The 18,041-nt window shown below is 42.5% G+C and overlaps 1 protein-coding gene across 1 annotated transcript in view; it reads left to right on the top strand.

Moving 5' to 3' along the window:
• The window catches only part of scn5lab (sodium channel, voltage gated, type V-like, alpha b), a 176,932-nt gene extending 158,891 nt beyond the window's left edge, over positions 1–18,041 (top strand). Inside the window, exons 27-32 of the mRNA XM_055007041.1 lie at positions 947–1,222; positions 9,123–9,176; positions 9,298–9,435; positions 10,820–10,924; positions 12,020–12,290; positions 16,181–18,041. Of these exons, the coding sequence (XP_054863016.1) occupies positions 947–1,222; positions 9,123–9,176; positions 9,298–9,435; positions 10,820–10,924; positions 12,020–12,290; positions 16,181–17,478 (2,142 nt within the window). The 3' untranslated portion in view covers positions 17,479–18,041. The remainder of the gene's footprint in view (positions 1–946; positions 1,223–9,122; positions 9,177–9,297; positions 9,436–10,819; positions 10,925–12,019; positions 12,291–16,180) is intronic.

An 18,041-nucleotide genomic window follows, 5' to 3' on the forward strand; every position in this document is an offset into this window, starting at 1 on the left:
AAACAATGTGCAGAAATTTAAACAGAGATGTTTGCATGAGCAGTAAATAAGTTTTTAGCAGCCAATAGTTCTATATATATATATATAAAAAACTATTTGCTGTATATATACATATGTGTGTGTGTGTATATATATATATACATTATATATATATACACATACATATATATATATATATATATATACACACATATATATATATAAATATATATATATATATATATATATATATATATATATATATATATATATAAATAAGCATGCATAGTAGAGTGTTGGTTTTTTAAAAAAAATAATAAAATCTGCAGAAAAATTTCCGATTTACAAAAAAGATTTTTGCATGAGTAGTAAAAATGTTTGTCAGTAAAATAAATCTATGTTTCATTAAAATTTCCCAAAATATGTTGAAAATGTGGACATTAGAACATTCACTGTAAAAATATAATTTTTCCCACATATTAAAATGTTAAATTTGCAATATCTTCAGGAACAAAATTCCAATAATTCCTTAAAAGTTTCCCTTAAAAGTTTCATTTTTAAAAAATCCCCCAAATTTGGCAAGAAAATTCTTGTAAATATTTTTTTAAAATGAGTAAAAATCTTCCAAAAAAATCCTAAAAGTATCTGAAGTGATTCCATATATATCAGTAAAACTTCTAACCTTTTCTTTAAGAACATTCACATAAAAAAAAGATTTTTTTAACATTTCTTTTTTTCCCACCAAAAAAGGTTCAAGAATTTCCCAAAGAAATATTGAAAATGTAGAAGTTTTCACTGTGAAAATCAATTTTTTTCTCCACATTTTCAAACTTTAAAATGGGTCAATTTGACCCGCAGGACGACACGAGGGTTAAATGTCTGATTTTGTGGCGTTTGTGCTGCAGGTAAAGGTTTGGGTGTGTTGGGCTGTCGGATTGTGTCTGATTTTGTGGCGTTTGTGCTGCAGGTGGTGGTGAACGCTCTGATCGGGGCCATCCCCTCCATCATGAACGTGCTGCTGGTCTGCCTCATCTTCTGGCTCATCTTCAGCATCATGGGCGTCAACCTGTTCGCCGGCAAATTCGGCCGCTGCGTCAACCGCACCGGCCACATCTATGACTCCGCCTTCATCAACAACAAGAGCGAGTGCGAGGCGTTCAACGACACCTCGCTGTTCTACTGGAGCAAAGTCAAGGTCAACTTCGACAACGTGGGCGCCGGATACCTGGCGCTGCTGCAAGTGGTGAGGCCAAAAACACGCCAAGAAAAAGATTTACATATCTGACATGTAGAAATGTCAACACGAGTCCATCTGGAGACAATTGGTGTCAAAAGGTCCGAGCTAAAGGAACAGATGGTGGTCAGATGTTTCTACCAACTGTTGAGGCTCTAACATCAGTAGAATCTGATGTGTTAAAGTTTGAACATTCATTTTTGAGTTGTTTTGAGCAAATTTTGCCTCATTTTGGCCAAATTTTGAGTTGTTTTGTCAAATTATTTTAGACTGAGACAATCCAAGCTGGTCTAGTGTCTTCATCAAGGTTCAGTAACTGTATATCTGTGGATGGATCCATATTTCTACTAAAATCCAGTCTTTGGTCGACATTTCACCAACTTACTTACAAAAAACTAAAACTGAAACTTCTGTAAAGTAGTTGTGAAACACGGGAAGCAAAGGAGCCAAAAAAGTGCATTAAAAAACTGTGGAAAACTGTAGCGTTAAAAAAACTACACAGAGAATATCTGTAAAATAATGGTGTTTTTAGCTGATTGAAATTCACTAAAGTGTAATTTTATGGTTACAGATGGTAAAACATTTCTGATGTGGACATTGTTTGCATTAATTCAAATTAAGTAAAAAGTATTCATTTATATTTTAACTGCCAATAAAAGGCTAAAATATAAATTAGTACCTTTTCTGTGATTTTACGCGTCATTATCTGTAAAATAACAGTTTATTAAATACCCTTTGTTGAAGCGATTTTGGCAAAATGTGCTGATGATGCATTCAAGGGCCATCGGAAGTTTAAAATCAGACTATTTTTTGCAGTTTCTGACTGATAAATAGTTTTTTTTTCAAAAGTAACTCGACTTTCTGAAACAAAACGAGGCTTCAGAGGGTTAAACTGCTGATGAACGGGTTAAATCGTGTTTTTTTTTGACCTCCTTCGTGTTTCTAACGGAGCCTTGAAGCCTGCAGAGCGACGCAGCAGGAAGTCTGTCTGGTTTTCAAACAGCAGGACTACAAACGCTGCAGGTGAAGAAGCCGAAGCCTCCACGGATCGTAGGAGGTTGACTTTTCTTCGCCTTGGTTTCCCTCCCACGCCGTTTTCTCCTCTCTGTCTGGTCTGTTGTGTAAGCGGCGGTTCTTCCTTCTCCAGTTCCTTCAGCTTTGTCATGAGAAAACATCCATTTATTCAATTAAAACTGCATTAGAGCAGAATTAAAACCTAAAATCTAGAAGCTTAAAAGAAGAAAAAGATGAAGGAGACTGTTTTCAATAAAAAATACAAGTGGACGATTTCTGGAGCACCAGAATAAAATCATGAAAATACATTTTCCTGTCTAAATTTGACATAAAATGGTGTTTTTTAATACATATGTATTTTTAATATAGGCACAAAAATGGCACAAAAAGATGCAAAGTGACACAAAGTTGCAAAAATGATACACAAAGTGTAAAAATAAGACAAATAATTGAGAAAATTACACTAACAGATGCACAAATTACATAAAAAGTTGCAAAAATAACACTTAAAGACACAAAAATGACACAAATTTGTAAAATTTCAAAAATAACACAAAAAGATGTAAAAATAAGACAAAAAACTGCAAAGAATATGCTACAGATGCACAAATGACATAAAAAGTTGCAAAAATAATGTTTAATGACACAAAAAGATGTAGAAAGACACAAAAGCATGCAAAAACAATACAAAAAATGCAAAAATGACACAGAAACATAGAAATGACAAAAGATTACACTAACAGATGTAAAATGACACAAAAAATTACAAAAATGACACTTTAAGTTGAAGAAATAATATAAATAAAAATAAAAAGCATTGAACAGATTTTTATGTTGATTTTAATAAATCATTTTTTTATCTTATTTTTTGCACCAAAATAGTTTCATAGGAAACGTTTAAAAACGTATTTTCAAATTTATTTAATTTTTGTATTCTTGCACGAATTTTATTTTATTTCAATCTGCAAAAATATCATTATTTTACAGATATTTGCAGTTATTGGAAAAAATTTTTGTGAAAAATAGTAAAAAAAAATTGATTTAACATTTTCTGGCCTTCATGTTATTAAATAAATCTTTTAATATCTTCAATTTTGCACCAAAATATTGATTTAAATAAAAAATTTTAAAATATTCCTCATTTTCTTGCCTTAATATTTCATTAAATCATCTGTTTTTTAACTGTAAATTATTTTTTAAATGTTTTAAGCTATATTTTCTCTTTTTCTGTAGTTTTAACTCCTAATAAATCATTTTTTATCTTATTATTTGCAGCTAAATGGTTTCATAGCAAACATCCATCAGACCTTAATAATGTTTGTTTTCTATGAAGATGAATTTTACAGAAACTCGTCTGGAACAAAAGAGAAAAACTCTCATTTTCAAACCAGAAACTCAAAGACGGAATTCTGTCCCTTCATCGTTTCTTTCTTTCCACTCCTGGATTCCTCCCTTACTCTGCGGTTTTCCGTTGTTCGGTTTTCCTCGGATCAATCAGCGTCTGAGAGCTTTTATTTTTAGAGGCTCCGGCCGAGTGGGTGGGAAACCGGCAGCTTCAGACAGGAAGCAGCGCCGGCGAGGAGGGGATAAAGAGACGGAAACGAGGCGGAACGACGACTAGAGGGTCAACTAAAGAGGAGTCGGGATGAGGTCGCCTTGGCAACGAGTCGCTCAGCACATCTCTGGTCGGCGGGGCAACCGTCGCCTCAGCATCTGGAACTAACTCCAGGAAGAAAAACCCAATACGCCGTTAAAGAAACAACAGATTAACATATCCGATATTTTAGAAAAATGTTCAAAAAACTATAAAACTAAACAGAAAACTGACATCAGGAAGGAGAGTTTTAGCTGATGTCATAAAAGAACAAATATTAATCAAAATATAACTTTAATAAAGGAAATGATAATAAAATATTCTTTAAAGGTGAAAATCTGGCAGCAGGTGTGTCAAAAAAAAAAATCTGTAAAAAATGGTGAAATATTTTAACATAAAAAAACACAGTTAAACAAAGGGAAAATACCAGAACATGTCTGTAAAATAATGATAATTTTAGCAGCAAAACTGTTTAACAGTCAAACGGTGTCAAAAGAACAAATTACTATTTTAAAAACACAGATTTTTGATTTTTAAACATTATTTAAAGTTTTTTTCATTACAATAGTTTTTATTTATTATACAAAATGATTGCTTTTTTCTAGAATTTGTGAAATTTCTTTCAAATAAATAATTACAATAATATATATGTATATATATACATATATATATAATAAAAACATGATTGTTTGTAATAACCATGTTTTTTCTGATTTAAATGCTGTATTTTTAAAAAATAATGCTTAAAATTGCAAAACTTACACAAAAGATGCACAAATGACATCAAGAGTTGCAAAAATAGCACTTAAAGACACATGACACAAAAAGCTTTAAAAAAAAATCTAAAAAATTAATTCAGACTGATGCACAAATGACAGAGATGGTTGCAGACATGACCCATAAAGACACAAAAACATGTAAAAATGACACAAAATGTATAATTAAAAATTGCAAAAATGTGCTAACAGATGCACAAATGACATAAAAAGTGGCAAAGATAACAAATAATGACACAAAAATGACACAAAAAGTTCCAAAAATCACACAAAAGCTATAAAAATGATACAAAAAATCCAAAGATTACACTAACAGATGCACAAATGACATAAAAAGTTGCAGCAAATGTGCGTTAAATAACATTAGTAATACATTTTTCATGATTAGTCATTTTAACTGACTCCAGAAGGTTTCAAATGTCTGATGGAACTTAAATCACCACCTGTCGGCTCCCACAGACCATAATAATAGAAGATAGCGGTAACCCGTGGCAACAAGGTGATTTCAGGTCTGAGTGACGGACAGCAGGCGCCCACGCTCCCTCCCACCGAGGAAGGAAGTCCATGAAAGGAAGTCGAGCTCTTATTGAGAAAGTCACAGCAGAGAGTCGCTAACACTTCCTGTTAAAGCAGCAAAAATTTTAAAAATTCACCTTTAAACATCTGTGGATTTTTATCTACAGATTTTACAGATTTAAAGATAATGTCTCGTAATCATTTACATGTTACCACAGCAACTGTCAACAATGTCCACATCAAAAATGCATATTTTAGAAATGATCATTGACAATGTTTAATTTTTATGGTGTTTACTGCAACATACATTATTCTTTTTTTTTTCTTTTTTGTCTGCATTTGTTCTCATTGTTTAACTCCACAAAAGAGGTGTCAACATTGTATGAGACTGATGCATATTTTAGTCTTGCAACCAAATATTTTAATATTTAGTGCATGTGTGTGACCATCACCAGCCCTCCCTGAAAGCTAAGCAGATATTCTTTATTAGAATTCCCTATTATGAGCCAGGGAGGGCAGTGCTACACCTCAGTGATGTGTGGGGGAAACAAAGACTGGACAGGACGAACAGGACGAACAGGACGAACAGGGATAGAAAATAACAGGTGGTGCTATTGCAATTAAAGATTGTAAGGTGGTGTGTTATTCCCAACTACTAACTGCCCATCAATAAAACAGGAAGAAAAATAAATAAATAAATAAATTAAAAAAAGAAAACCAACACAAAAGAAAAAGAGATTCAATAAATATATAAACAGTACTGAGCACCATAATTGTGGATGTCTTGACAGTATAGAATAGGATGGAATAGAATAGGCCAGAAGAGGATACCAGTGAAGGAGAGAATGAGTTTAGGGTAGAGACTCTGGAGAGATTCTCAGCACATTCTGGTGGGTCCCATCATTCACTGACAATGGGACTCGGCAGTAGCTGAGACCTGGTCAAACATGCAAGTGTGAAGGACCCCGAAGCCCAGAACAGCAATCACGGCAAGGCAGGGCCAAGCCAACGCCCTGCCCCTCCTCCTGGGCCGTAGGAGCCACAGGGCGGCGCCCCCAGAGAGCCACCGGGGCCCCCAGAGAGCCACCGGGGCCCCCAGAGAGCCACCGGGGCCCCCAGAGAGCCACCGGGGCCCCCAGAGAGCCACCGGGGCCCCCAGAGAGCCACCGGGGCCCCCAGAGAGCCACCGGGGCCCCCAGAGAGCCACCGGGGCCACCGTGAACGACGCGGACCCAGAGAACAAGAGGGATCAGCTACCGACACCCCCAGCGCGACAAGACCGACCCAGGCGGCCCGGGGCACGAGGACCCACCCGCCACCCACACCCCAACCCCGCCCACCCCAGCCCCCACCAGACCACCCACCCCCACCCCCACCCCCTCCCCCGAGGGGGCCAACGGCCCCACGCAGCCAGGAAGCCAGACACAGGGGCCGAGCGGCCCACCGAAGGGGTGGCAACCAGCCCATCACAAGGCAGGCCGCCACCGGGAGCCGGTCAGAGGAAATCGGAGCCGGGACCCGATGTGAGTCCAGAGGGTAAAAATGGACAGTGTGGTGGGGCCCGGCGATGCCGACAGGGAGGCACCCCGCATACCCCCCGCACCAGGCCCCAGGTGAGCGCAGTGCAGCCTACCCTGACCCAAGTTCCCCGAGCCATCCCAGACCTACCCCCAAGGTGTGAGTGTGTGTGGTGCATTAAAAACAAATTAGAGAGCAGGGGAGGCAAGCAAGAGGGTGATGGGGAAGAGACAAGGCCGTAGAGCCCTGCCATCCACCCCACCACAGAGCCCATCGTTCCTGCCCCCACCTGCTCTCAGGGCCCTAACTGTCATGTCCCTATATGTGCCTAAGAGTAACTATATACAGTGATGTGTGAAGTATGTGAAGTGCACAGTAAGAGGCAGTCTGGTGTGGATCCGGCCCATGAGAACAGAGCAGCGGGGGAGACAGGTAGTAAGACCACCGGTACTGATGCAGAGGGCCCCCAGAGCCCGGAGGCAAGAGGCCGAGGTGGGCCCACCCGAACCCGACCGGCCCGGCCAGCACCAAAACCCCCAGAAGTCACAGCGTCAGAGCAGCGCCCCGGCAGACGCCGTAGCCCCACCATGGGCCAGCCGCATGCAGCACCCCGCCCCGGAGGGAGGACCAGGCCGCACCACCAGGGAGCGAGGGCCACGAGCCCCCATGCCCACCCCGGAGCCGGCACGTCCAGGATGCAGGGCGCCCACCCCGCAGCACCACCGAGACCCCACCCACCCCACTACTCCCCAGGACAGCACCGGGCCCGGACAGAAGCCCCCAGCCAGCAGAAATTTATCTCCAGTGGTGGCACACAGGCAAGTACCAAGGCCTGTGCCCGGATGAGCCAGAGCCACCCCCCCAGAGAGACCACCCGGCCCCCATGCCAGTCCCCCAGGCAGCGGCGGGCCCCCAGCCCCCCCAGGGGAGGGAGAGGGACGAGGACGAGCGGCCAGGCAGGAGAGGAGGGAGGAGGAGGGAAGCAGAGCAGGAAAGGACAGGGGAGCGACCGGAGGGCCGACCCACCCCAAACCCCAGGGCCAGCCAGGGCGCCCCAGAAGAGACCAGCCGCCGCCACCCCCAAGGCCCCAGGAGAGCGCACAAACCCAGCAGACCCAGGACTCAAAGGGAGAGACACCGGGGACACCCACCCCCAGGCAGAGGGGCCCGAGCCACGCTGGCCCCGCAGAGCCAGAGAGCAACCCCAAGAGCAATAGGGAAGGGACACCACTAGTGCATGTACACAGCCTTGAAGTCCATGGTGCCATCCTACTTAAAAAGGTAGAGGGTTAATAAGCTGAAATAAAGCAGACAGAAGTCAGACCATACACACAGACAGAATAATAATTACAATTTTATGAGGGAAGTGGCATACGCCCACACACAAGCGGAGGCTATAGATTAATATTTATTGATTTAATAAATGGAGACCATTTTTCTTTGAAGGAGTCAAATTGGTTTTTTCTGATAGCAGATATTCTCTCTAGTGAGATGTGTTCTGTGAGGAGGTTCAGCCAATGGATGATGTTGAGGGCTTTCTTATCTTTCCAGTTAACTAAGATAGTTTTTTTGGCGATGGCGATAGCTGCAAGTGTGGGTTGGATATGAATATCTGAAAGGGCTGTTTGCGTTGGATCACCAATTAGGCAAACGTTCGGGGAATGTGGAATCCCGCAGTCCAAAATATTGGAGAGTTTCTGTGTGATTGTTACCCAGAATTGATAGACGGGTGTGCATTATTCATTATTTTACAGATATTTGCTGTTATTTGAGAGGAAAAATGAAAAACATTTATATTAATGATTGAAGAATAGTAAATAATTTATAAAACTGTTTCTGTTTTGCACGGTGGTGGCAGCATCATGATGTGAAGCACGGTGGTGGCAGCATCATGATGTGAAGCATGGTGGTGGCAGCATCATGATGTGAAGCATGGTGGTGGCAGCATCATGATGTGAAGCATGGTGGAGGCAAAACAAATAATGAAGAAAAAAAACTTGTGAACTACCACATGTAAAAATACAGAATTTTGATGTAGATATTTTATTGTTTACAGTTTTTTATATTTAATTTATAAATTGATCTATTTATTGTGTGACTTTTCCAGATCCTCAGAACTGAATAAAATAAAACTTGACAGTTGTGCAGCATTAAATGAGATAAATAAATCATTCTAAGATCCAGTGGATTCACTAAAAGCTGTTCAGGAGACGTTTTCCTTCAGAGCTCACAGATAAAGTCAGCATTTAAAGCTGGAAATCATGTTTAGAGGTGAGAAGAGTGGCGATTATCAGCATTTCATAAGAAAAACAACGAAAAGGTCACAGTGAAGTGAAAACATAAACCGGCTTTTCTTTCATTTCTGCTGTTTTCACCACATTAATGTTTGGGTTCACTTCAGTTCTTTAAATGAAAACGAGGCTCAGATGTTTTGGTTCTAAATCACACGTTGATGAAATCATTGCTACTCTGCTGTTTGTTTGTCTCCAAGGCGACGTTCAAAGGCTGGATGGAGATCATGTACGCAGCCGTGGACTCCAGAGCTGTAAGTCACACAAACAGTAGAAACGAGTAGAACACTCTCATGACCTGATTTTACTTTAGTGTGTAAAGAGACGGAACAAAGAGCTGATGTGGTTCCATTTGTTTGTGGAATCGTCCTGCAGGTGGAGGAGCAGCCCATCAAGGAGGTCAACCTGTACATGTACCTGTACTTCGTCATCTTCATCATCTTCGGCTCCTTCTTCACCCTCAACCTGTTCATCGGCGTCATCATCGACAACTTCAACCAACAGAAGAGAAAGATAAGCACCGACGCACAATGCACATCTGACGCACAAAAACACACACAAACAGCACAAAAAGACACAAGTAGCTGCAAAAATGGCACCAAAACATTTAAAAATGACACTAAAAGATGCAAAAATGAGACACAAGATGTAAAAATGACACAAAAAATGTGAAAATGGCACAAAACGATGTAAAAAATGACATGTAAGTAATAACGTAAGAATAATACAAAAATAGAAAAAATGACAAAAAAAGATGTAAAAAAATATAAATAGTTGCAACAATGATACAAAAACAAAAGCAAAAATATGCACATTACACTAAAAAAATTCACAGGTGACAAAAAGTTGCAAAAATGACATATATGGACACAAAAATGACAAAGGTTGCAAAAAATAAAATACAAAAATATTACAAAAAATTGCAAAAATTACGCAAAAAGATGCACAAATTACATAAAAAGTTGCAAAAATAAAACCAAAACTTGCAAAAATAACACAAAAAGATGTAGAAATGAGACAAAAGGTTGGAAAAATGATCCAAAAATCCAAAAATAATACAAAAAATGCAAAAATTATACAAGAAGATGCAAAAATAATAAAATAAATTGCAAACATTATGCCAACAGATGCACAAATTACATGAAAAGTTACAAAAATGAGACATAAAATTGGGAAAAGAAACAAAAAAAATGCAGAAATGACACAGACACAAAAAGATGTAAAAAAAAATACAAAAATGCAAAAATAATACAAATAGTTACAAAAAATAATACGACAAAAAAATGCAAAAGTTACACTAAAAGATGCACAGATGGCAGAAAAGGTTGCAAAATGTAGAAATAATGCAAAAAAAATGCAAAAATGACACTTAAAAATGCACAAATGACATTTAAAAAAGTTGCAAAAAGGATACATAAAGACAAAAATAACACAAAAAATTGCAAAAATAAAAAAATTGCAAAAATGACAGAAAAAGTTGCAGAAATTACAGATGAACACAAAACAACACTAAGAGACAAAAAGGTTTTTATTTTTTTCTTAAAAACTAAAAATAAATAAATAAAAATGAAAGTTATAGTGTTGCTGATGATACAACAGTATTTCCATTTAATGTAAGGTTAACTCTGAACACCATGAAACAGTGGCGGGACATTTTTTGTTTGTTTATTTTTCTTCACTGTTGGTTCAAACTCAGATTTGGGTTGGGGTTAGTTTTGACTGAATGCTTTGTTTCTACAGCTCTGGGGCAGATAAATAGTGCAATTTTGATGATTTTTAATATTTTATTTTGATGCTAGCATGCCTTTTCAAACCCACCAGTGAGTTTTTGGGGTTCAGAGGGTTGAAATCACGTCTATTTCCGGTAGAAATAACAGTAGCTGCTGGGTGTGTTTACTTAGGAGGGCAGGACATCTTCATGACGGAGGAGCAGAAGAAGTACTACAACGCCATGAAGAAACTGGGCTCCAAGAAACCTCAGAAGCCGATTCCCAGACCTCTGGTACCAAAACACTCAATGAAACACTGGTTCAGGTCGACAAGAAATTCTAGCAATGTTCACAAGCTTTAATGTGTCAGCAGATATTATAGACACCGATCAGATGTAACGCAATGACCACTGACAGGTGAAGTGCAACGTTCTGCTGGGGAACCTTCAGTCCTCACATTCATGTGGATGTTTGACATGAACCACCCACCTAAACCCCCAACACCCAGCCCTCCATGGCAACAGCAGTCCTTGATGCCAGTTTCCACCCTCAGCAGGAAAATCCACCCCGACACAACACAAAAACTGCTCAGGAGAACCCGGAGAACACGACAGAGCTAAACTGTTCACCTGGGTTCCACACTCAACAGATCTTATTGAGCATCTGTAGGACGTGCCAGGATAATCCTGATCTATGTAGGTCCCACCCTGCAACCCACAGAATCCACAGAATTCACTGCCACCATCCTGGACCAGAGGACCTCTCGGGGCGTCCTATGGGGTCTGGACCAGAGGACCTCTCAGGGAGTCCTATGGGGTCTGGACCAGAGGACCTCTCAGGGAGTCCTATGGGGTCTGGACCAGAGGACCTCTCGGGGCGTCCTATGGGGCCTGGACCAGAGGACCTCTCGGGGAGTCCTATGGGGTCTGGACCAGGACGTTGGCTGTGGATCTTTGGTTCCTCTGGGTTTTGCAGTGGGGTATCCAGGAATCAAACTTGTTCTGCTGCATCCTGTTGATGCATGGTCTAGGAAGTTTGGAGGTCAAGTCAACATCTTGGGCAATTGTTATGTTCCTCAAGATGTTCCTGATTGGTTGATGTTTTTGAGATGTTGTGGGATGCATTTTCCTGCGGGTAGACCAGTGACATTTGGAATTTCCATTTGCATGAAGGAGTGTGTTTGTTCTGGACAACGTTTATTTGGGTGTCTGATCAACATGGACGCCAGAATCCAAGGTTCTCCAGCAGAACTCCACATAGAACCAAGATGATCGATGATTCTCACTCCACCTGTCAGTGGTTTTAATGTTGTGGCTGATCGCTGTAAAACTGAATGTGTTAATCAGTAAAAGACTGAACAGAAACCAGCAGCTCTTGGTTCTTTGTAGAACATGCTGCAGGGCTTCTTCTTCGACCTGGTGGGGAAACAGGCGTTCGACATCATCATCATGGTGCTCATCCTCTTCAACATGATCACCATGATGGTGGAGACAGACGAGCAGTCGCCCCAGATGGAGTACATCCTGAACAACATCAACCTGGCCTTCATCGTCGTCTTCACCACCGAGTGCCTCATCAAGATCGTGGCGCTGCGATGCTACTTCTTCACGGTCGGCTGGAACATCTTCGACTTCGTGGTCGTCATTCTGTCCATCGTTGGTGAGTTCAGCAACAAGTTTAAAGGAAAATCAACAGTGATAAAATGATAAGAATTTGGAATGAACTTTTTTTTGGTTGTTTTTGTTTTGTTTTTTACCATGCCTATAAAACCTCTTGTTGGTAGTTTTCCCTTTTTATTGCTTCTCAATATCGAATCGTGGTCTACTTTTTTCTTTTGTGGCAGGAATTTACATAAAAAAGTGAAAACAGATTTCTACAAAGTAAAATCATTTCATTAGAAATATACATGGTAGAATAAATGATTGCATAACATTACCCCCTTTAAAGTGACTCAGCTGACTCAACACAATTGGTTCTAGAAGTCATCAGTCAGTTAATGGATGATCTGAGGTCAGTGATTGGAGGATAAAGACTCCTGGATCTGGAAGGTCCAGTCTCTGGTGGATCAGAACTCCTGGATAGAACTACACCATGAAGACTGAAGAACCAAGAAACTCTGAGGAAAGGTTGTTGAAAAGTATCAGTCAGGACGATACAAGAACATTTAAAGTTCCTGAAGATCTCCTGGAGTCCAGTTAAATCCATCATTAAGAAATGGAAGGAAGATGAAACATGAATAAATCTGACTAGAGCAGGACGTCCTCAACACCTGAGAGACTAGAGAGGGAGGCCACCAAGACTCCTATGACTCCTCTGAAGGAGAAAGAGACTAGAGAGGGAGGCCACCAAGACTCCTATGACTCCTCTGAAGGAGAAAGAGACTAGAGAGGGAGGCCACCAAGACTCCTATGACTCCTCTGAAGGAGAAAGAGACTAGAGAGGGAGGCCACCAAGACTCCTATGACTCATCTGAAGGAGAAAGAGACTAGAGAGGGAGGCCACCAAGACTCCTATGACTCCTCTGAAGGAGAAAGAGACTAGAGAGGGAGGCCACCAATACTCCTATGACTCCTCTGAAGGAGAAAGAGACTAGAGAGGGAGGCCACCAATACTCCTATGACTCCTCTGAAGGAGAAAGAGACTAGAGAGGGAGGCCACCAAGACTCCTATGACTCCTCTGAAGGAGAAAGAGACTAGAGAGGGAGGCCACCAAGACTCCTATGACTCCTCTGAAGGAGAAAGAGACTAGAGAGGGAGGCCACCAAGACTCCTATGACTCCTCTGAAGGAGAAAGAGACTAGAGAGGGAGGCCACCAAGACTCCTATGACTCCTCTGAAGGAGTTCCATCTTCAGACTGTTCATCCAACAACTGCTGTCTGTTTTTCACCAGTCAAAGCTTTATGGAGACAAAGAGAAAGACTCTGATGGAAAAAGCTCCAATTAAATCTGGACTAAAGTTCACCAGAAGACATGTGGAGACTCTGAAGACACCTGGAAGAAGGTTCTTTGGTCTGAGGAGACCAGGATGGAGCTTTATGTCCATCAGACTAGATGATATGTTTGATGGACACCAAACCCTGAACATCATCACAAACACACCATCCCCACTGAGAAGCACGGTGGTGGCAGCATCATGATGTCAAGCATGGTGGTGGCAGCATCATGATGTTCCTCAGCAGCAGGTAGAGGGTAAATGAAATCCTGGAGGACAACCTGATGGTCTGAAGAGAACTGAGGATTGGGGAAGATCTATTTTCCATCCAGACGACGAGCCAAAGCAAACAAAGATCCTCAGAAATGGTTAGAAGACAACAAGGTGGAAGTTCTGGAGGAGTCAGAGTCCAGACCTCCATCCACCTGAGAACTAGAGTCTGGACCTGAAAAGTTCTGTTGATCAGGATCCCTGAGGAACCTGACAGAGTTTAACAGTTTATGAAGAAGGAGGTCCAGATGTTCAGACTGATGGAGACCAACAGGATCAGAAGTTCTTCTACTAAACACTGACTGGAAGGAGCGCTATCACTTTGTTTACATTTGATGTTTATTTGATATATAAATCTGTTTTGTGACATAAAAGAGTCTTTTTTGTAAATTCTCGTCATAAAATATACACACCTTGATTGAAAAGTGAAAGCCAGCAGCAGTGAGGAGCTCTGAGGGACGGAGTCCTTCTTCCAGACTCTGTAGGCTGAGCTCAGCTACTGTCAGAGTGAGAGGCATCAGCTGTGGCAGCAGGAAACGCTGTAATATCTGCCTGGCAGTTATCTGTCAACAAAGCGAGCGTCCGAGTGGCCTTCATGTTCCTCCTGAACCGAGGTCCCGTGTGGTCGTATTACAGTAACACGCTAACCACACACATGACACAGCCGAGGCGGCGCGCAGCAACCTAAGCAGGTAATTTAGCTATCGCCGCTCATATTTCGTGTGCGCTGCTCCTCCTGTTAGCTCGACAAGATTGCGTGTAATTAAGTGTGAGTCCGTACGTGTGCAGGTGTGTGTTGTGTGCACGCTTGGACGAGGCTGCCTGGGGAAGGTGAAGGTAACAGCAGCAATCAGAGCTGCCAGAGGGCGGTCCCTGGAGACAAATCAAACATGATTGATCTGTTACATCAGCTGCTGGGTGTGTGTGTGTGTGTGTGTGTGTGTGTGTGTGTGTGTGTGTGTGTGTGTGTGTGTGTGTGTGTGTGTGTGTGTGTGACAGAGATGTCAGGGTGGGGGGGGGTTGCTGAGTTGATGTACGATGTGATGGTGATTCCCTCACGACTCCCCTCTGCTCATCCCTTCTATCAGCTATAACTCAGCACAGGGAGTCCAATGAAAGACAGGAGTGTGTGTGTGTGTGTGTGTGTGTGTGTGTGTGTGTGTGTGTGTGTGTGTGTGTGTGTGTGTGTGTGTGTGTGTGTGTGTGTGTGTGTGTGTGTGTGCGTGTGCTTGTGCGTGCGTACGTGTGTGTGTGTTCGTGTTCGTTCCTCCTCTCCAAGTTTATCATTCCTGGATAACAAGGAAAAGACGGATGAATTACAGTGTTTGGCTGTTGGAGGGGAACGACGGCTCAGCCCTCCAGAACCAATTACTCAGGTTGTAATCACAGCCGAGCTGCCACATAAAGACTGAAATATCCAAACTGAGAGCTTTTAGATGATGTAACTCACAGGAATGTCGTCAAATAAAAGAAAATCTAATAGTCTTCAGCTTATCGATTTTGTGTGAGAAATCTGCCAGTGGTCAGGTGTGGCGTAAAATCTAAAAGTAAAGAGAATAGAACCAAAGCAATTAAACTGATGAGTCGTGTGAAAACGTGACTATTAGAATGATGAATATTCTAGTAAACAATGATGTTGTGATAGGAACCAAAACATTTGTGTGTGTAGAAATGTAGGCAAAAAGTCATTAAGCAATGTTGGTTGTTGAAAAGCATCAGTCAGGATGATACAAGAACATTTAAAGTTCCTGAAGATCTCCTGGAGTCCAGTTAAATCCATCATTAAGAAATGGAAGGAAGATGGAACATGAATAAATCTGACTAGAGCAGGACGTCCTCAAGACCTGAGAGACTAGAGAGGGAGGCCACCAAGACTCCTATGACTCCTCTGAAGGAGAAAGAGACTAGAGAGGGATTTACTGCATTAACAATGTCTAGACTGGATTTATCATTCATTTAATGGTATCTTCACTGGAAAAAATCTGCTTTTCTTTCTTAAATAAGGACATTTCTAAGTGACCCCAAACTTTTAAACGGTAGCATAAATATAAACAGTTAATCAGTGATTCACCTTCAACACGATTGTTGAAGGAAGTCATTGCATCCTGAGCAGCAGCACGTGTCTTAGTACCAGTTGTTCTGTAATAATGACAACACTGACAGCTTCAAACCTTCATTAGAATTCTACCAGACCTGAGGAGACAGGAAACTTCCTGGTCCTAGATCTGGGAACTGAGCTGTTCATTTATCATTTGGGTTTGTTGTTTGAGAATATTCATACAGGAAATGTCAGAACTGGTTCCACTGCACACGACTGACTTCTTCTTCTCTTCATCTGTGTTTCAGGGATCGTACTCGCTGACATCATTGAGAAGTACTTTGTTTCGCCCACCTTGTTCCGAGTGATCCGGTTGGCCCGAATTGGACGAATTCTGCGTCTCATCAGAGGCGCTAAGGGCATCCGGACGTTGCTGTTTGCCCTCATGATGTCCCTCCCGGCTCTCTTCAACATCGGACTCCTCCTCTTCCTCGTCATGTTCATCTATGCCATCTTCGGCATGGCCAACTTCGCCTACGTGAAGCGGCAGGCAGGGATTGATGACATGTTTAACTTTGAGACGTTCGGGAACAGCATGATCTGCCTGTTCCAGATCACCACCTCGGCCGGGTGGGACAGTCTGCTCAGCCCCATCCTCAACAACTCCCCCGAGGAGTGCAACCCCAACATCCCCCACACCGGCACCACTGTCAGGGGCAACTGTGGGAACCCGTCGGTGGGCATCACCTTCTTCGTCACCTACATCATCATCTCCTTCCTCATCGTGGTGAACATGTACATTGCCATCATCCTGGAGAACTTCAGTGTGGCGACGGAGGAGAGCACCGAACCACTTAGCGAGGACGACTTCGAGATGTTCTACGAGGTTTGGGAGAAGTTTGACCCGGAAGCCACGCAGTTCATCGAGTACGCCAAGCTGTCCGACTTCGCCGACTCACTGTCAGAGCCGCTGCGCATCGGCAAGCCAAACAAAATCAAACTGATCTCCATGGATCTGCCCATGGTCAGTGGGGATAAAATCCACTGCCTGGACATCCTGTTTGCCTTCACCAAGCGCGTCCTGGGCGAGTCGGGGGAGATGGACGCCCTCAAGCAGCAGATGGAGGAGAAGTTCATGATGGCCAACCCATCCAAGATTTCCTACGAGCCAATCACAACAACTTTGAGGCGCAAACAGGAAGAAGTCTCCGCCACTGTCATCCAGAGGTGCTACCGCAGACACCTGGTGAGGCGGCAGATGAAGGCCGCCTCCTACCTGTACCGTCAGATCACCACACCTCGGCATGCAGTCAGAGACAGTGAGGAAGGCGGCGAAGGGATATTTGGGGAGGATGCGCCTGAGAAAGAAGGGCTGATTGCCGCCATGATGAGGGAGAACTACGGCTCAAGTCTGTTGGGGATGGAGCGCTCCGAGACGATTTCCTCCACCTCGTCTCCGCCGTCTTATGACAGTGTGACGCGAGCGACGTCCGAAATCTTTCACCCGCTCGCCGTCAAGACAGAAACACCTGCTGACGCTGGAGGCAGCGAACAGAGCGAACAGTCAGCGCTCGACACCGACAGACAGCAAGAAATGGTTCCATAGTCGGAACTGAAAAGCAAAAAATTCAACAAATGAGGATTTTCTCGTTTTGGGTAAAGCCTGTTTGTTCTTTTGTTTACTGAATGTACCATAGCTGAGGAATGCTGAGGAGAAGCTATGAGGAGAACCAAGTGGAATATTTACTACCTTTAATATTTTGTCCTGCTCCCTGTGGAGAATCCTGGACTCGGCTGAACAGCTTTCTTGAAGGGAAGCAGAAAAACTGCCGGTTCAGCTCTGCCTTTAGTCGCAGTTCAGACGGAACGTAAAGAAGAACCACTACTTGGAGCCGAGAGTCCAGAACAATGACTGACCTTGAACCTGAGCTGCAGGAGGTCAGAGAAACTATATCACAGATGTATCCATCATTTATTGGCCTGGGGGGTTCGTGCCTTCCCAGCACTGATCAATATTCTCAGAGTATGCTTGGCTGTAGGAGTGACGGCGTTTCCGGTGGCGTTTCTCGACACGTTCCGACGGACCGAGACTCGAGAGAGGAGGGAAAATAATGACAACGTGATTTAAAAAGATGTTTTCGTAGTAAAAGTATAACGTTGTTGATGTTA

The sequence above is a fragment of the Amphiprion ocellaris genome, chromosome 22 (assembly GCF_022539595.1).
Source record: "Amphiprion ocellaris isolate individual 3 ecotype Okinawa chromosome 22, ASM2253959v1, whole genome shotgun sequence".
NCBI lineage: Eukaryota > Metazoa > Chordata > Actinopteri > Pomacentridae > Amphiprion > Amphiprion ocellaris.